Source organism: Trichosurus vulpecula, chromosome 9 (assembly GCF_011100635.1).
Source record: "Trichosurus vulpecula isolate mTriVul1 chromosome 9, mTriVul1.pri, whole genome shotgun sequence".
In the NCBI taxonomy this organism is placed as follows: Eukaryota; Metazoa; Chordata; class Mammalia; order Diprotodontia; family Phalangeridae; genus Trichosurus; species Trichosurus vulpecula.
The window spans coordinates 6792227-6796325 of record NC_050581.1 but is presented as its reverse complement, the minus strand read 5'-3'; the positions used below and the strand labels follow the sequence as shown (position 1 = coordinate 6796325).

The 4099-nt window shown below is 38.3% G+C and overlaps 1 protein-coding gene across 1 annotated transcript; it reads left to right on the top strand.

Moving 5' to 3' along the window:
* Positions 1-2909: 2909 nt before the first annotated feature.
* LOC118831339 (olfactory receptor 13C3-like) lies at positions 2910-3851 on the top strand. The gene has a single exon (XM_036738646.1). It carries the CDS (start codon positions 2910-2912, stop codon positions 3849-3851), a length of 942 nt encoding a protein of 313 aa, XP_036594541.1.
* The last annotated feature ends 248 nt before the right edge of the window (positions 3852-4099 follow it).

The window sequence follows — 4099 nt, the reverse complement described above, 5'->3', positions numbered from 1 at the left end:
TCATTGCTTCCTAGCAGTGGGAAAGTTCAAATAAGGGAAGCCTTTGTTAAAAGATTTAGAATAAATGATAGGTCAGTTCTTTAAACACGTTTGTTCATTGATTCAAGATCTTCACGAATAAAAATACAGCCATGTACTCCTTCCATCTCACTATAGGGTTTGTTAAAAATTATAAAAACCATTAATACATGTGTGCAGGAAGGATGCAAGAAAATATGTGCTAATCACTTTTCCTGGCCCCCCAAATTCTCAGCAATCTTTTCTGGGCTCTGAGACTTGAAGCAGTACATGAGGTCATTCCCAGCAAGCCAGCTCTGTCTGTAGCAACAACTACTAGGGACAGGGCTGTCTCATACACAGGAGAGCAAAAGTTCCGTTTTGAAATGCACCGATATAGGATAAACAGATGTCAAGAACTTTGTAAACACCAAAATCAAGAGTAAGATACATGGGACACACATAAGGGCTAATAGAATTTCTTTGCTGTCAGGTGCTGTATTCAAGCATTTACCAGACATTTAGCTGTTTCTGTCTGCCTATCCCCTTCATTACCCCTAAGAGAAAGACCCCGGTCTGATCAGACTGCGTCAGTAATATCTATCTGATGTAGTGTATGAGGTAATGATCAAATATAAGGATATTACAACAAAAATGAAACTGTCCCTATCCTTGAAGAGTTTACATTTTGGCAGAAAGATAACATCTACATCTATAAATATGAACAAAATAGATATGAAATATTTACAAGGTAATTATTGGAAGGGAGACACTAGTAGCTTGGAGGAATCATCGAGATTTAAGTCAGAGACAGTGTTTGAGATGCCCTTTGAAGGAAAGTAGGGATTCTAATAGGTGGAGGCAAGAAGGAAAGGTCTCTATTATAGGGCCCATATTTCAAGCCTTTCTAGTCTTGGTAGGACCTGTCAAAGCTTGTTCTCTGCTAGTGTGAATCCTAGGAGTACCTTCAGAATATTACAAGGCAATTGGGGTAAGACTTCTGTACAAACTGCATCCCTAGAAGAAAAATGATGTGGTGTGGCTTTTCAAGTCAGAAATATGAATGAATGTTTCTCATTCATTTCTGATAAATGTTTGTTGAGTGATTGAATGAGTGAATATTTCTGATGAGTATTACCCCTGTCCAAAATGTTAGAGTGAGAGGACGCTTTGCAGATAATCTAGCCCTACCCTTTAATTCTACAAATGAGAAAAATAAGATCCAAAGTATAATGGTTTGCTGAAGATGATGGAGTTAGTTAATAACTGGCCTGCTGTCAGTCTGGTTCAGTGATCTTTCTGATGCATGATACATGCACATAAATTTCATAGTAAATAAACCCCTGGATGGAGTCAGGAAGACCAGAATTCAAACCCTTAGACACTTAATTAGCTGTATGAATCTAGACAAGTCACTTCACTTCTGTCTGCCTCAATTTCCTCATTGATGGAATGGAGATAACGATAGCACCTACATCCCAAAGTTGATATAAGGATAAAATTAGATAATATGCATAAAGAGTATGAAAAGCTTTAAGGCGATATATGTATGTTAGCTAGTATTAATTCATGGAACAATGTATAATTTTCATGATTTACATTTTCTACAACTGACGGGAAAAACAAGCAAATTTCTCTCTTCAACAGTTCTATAAAAATGTTCATAGAATGCTGCTCCATAATATGACAAAACAATTTTATCTTATGAAATCTGATTTCCTTTAGAAGTGTAAATTATGGATAAAACCACCAGAATTCATGCAAAACTTGAAAACCCATAAAAATTAGTGACCCATTATTAGGAACTTGTTTGATTAGTTATTCTTGGTTGCATGGTAATCATCAATTAATTTTCAATTGAAATTGGGGGGATGGGCAGGGAATAAATGGGTAGTTCAGCAGTCACCACTTAGATCTCTCTGGAATGAAAGTCATGAGGAAAAGGGAGCAGCTTCCCTGGATCATATGATTAGAATAAGAAGCAGATTTCTTTTACTAACAGTACAGAACTTCTTTGAATGAAAACTACTTTTCCCATTTACAAAGGCTAATGTCACCCACAACTTCCATTAGATCTTGAAAAGAAAAAGAGGTGAGTTTCCTGGAATCCTCAGGGGGAACTAAGGAATATAGAGGCTCTAACCCGATGTGACAAGACCACAAGCAATGAGAAGGACATAGCATGACACAGCATATCCACTCTTCTCTCTTATCTGGTGACCATTTTAGAGGAAATAACTCTACTCTTTGGCTCACAGATAAGCTAAAAAATTTACTCTTGTCTGTCTTGTTCACTAGCAGGCTAAGAGAACTCCTGTGAAGAGGTGAACAACAAGGATTGGAAAAACTCTTGATTTACAACCTAATTTCTTTCTACTTGAAGAAATATTTGTGCTATCAATATCTTTATGGATTTTTTTTACATTTTCAATTTATGGAAGGCATTTTCTGTTTACATTTTTACAAGGGGCTAGAAATCTTGAAATTCTATATGCTGAAAAACATTCATTAATTTACCTCTTGCTTTGCATTTTCCTCTCTGATTCACACACACACACACACACACACACACACACACACACACACACACTTTTGAGTGAGGCTCAAGGTACTCTAGCTTCCCATCAGCCACTGCTTTAAATCACAGGATTCGCTTGCTGGGAAAGGGAAGTTGATGGCACACTTAAATCTCTTCCTAAAGCAGGATTATTAATGGCACAAGGCTAACAGTGAATGTGTTTCTGAGTACATTGAGCTGTAAAGAGGATGTTAGTGCCATTTGTCTAGTAGATAATCTGTCATTTTGAAGCAACAGCCTGTTCCTAGGAATATAATTTAGAAAAACGTGAAGTAAGATAAACTTTGTGTTTTGTGTTCCTATGTGAATCTTACCGGTGGAAGAAAGCATACAGATGGAAAAGCAAAACCGTACCTTAGCGACCATGTTTTTTCTCCATGGTCTTGCTGCCTACCCCAACTTTCACTTTGTTTTCTTTCTGATGTCTCTTATCATGTACACTGTAATCCTACTGGGCAACAGTTTCCTTATTACAATCAGCTTCCTGGACTCTCACCTCCACACCCCCATGTATTTCTTCCTCAGTAACCTCTCCTTCCTGGACATCTGCTACACATCTTCTTCTGTTCCTTTGTTACTTGTGAACTTCATTTCGGGGCAAAATAATATTTCTTTTGTGGGATGTGGAGTACAAATGTTCTTCTCCCTCGGCCTGGGGTCCACAGAATGTGTGCTTCTGACAGTTATGGCATATGATCGGTATGTGGCCATTTGTAGGCCCCTGAGATACCCTGTCATCATGAACAAGTGCCTTTGTGGGTGGATGGCAGCCAGTTCCTGGATGACAGGTGGGCTAAATTCACTGGTGCAAACAATCCTTGCTATGGGTTTGCCCTTTTGTGGAAACAATGTCATTGATTATCTTACATGTGAAATCCTAGCTGTGTGGAAATTGGCATGTACAGATATTTCCCTCAATAAGATTATTATGTTGATATCAAATGTGATTTTTTTAGTTATTCCTGTGGTATTAATCTTCATCTCCTACTCATTCATCCTTTTTACCATCCTGAGAATCAGCTCAGCCACAGGAAGGCAAAAAGCCTTTTCTACCTGCTCAGCCCACTTGACCGTAGTCATCATCTTTTATGGAACCATAGTCTTCATGTACATGAAGCCCAAGTCCAAAGAGTCCCATGGGACAGATGAGTTGATTGCTTTCTTCTATGCTGTGGTCATTCCCATGCTGAATCCCATCATTTACAGTCTGAGGAACAAGGATGTAAAGGAAGCAGTTAAAAAGTTGAGTAAAAATATCTTCTCACAAGGAGCATGAAAGACCAGCATGTTAGCCATATAGCAAATAACTACCCATCCAAAGGAGATAAACTGCCTACACTGAGAATTGACTCTTTGAAGAGCAAGAGTTAGTTAATACAACATGAACCTGATCTTTCTAGTCCTGCTCATTTTCCACTGACACCCCACTCCACCAGAACCATCTGGAACAAAAAAAACATTCATGGAAGGAAGTGAAGAGTATTAGTAAACTGGTGAAGAGTCTTCCTTCCTTGGTGTGTTTCC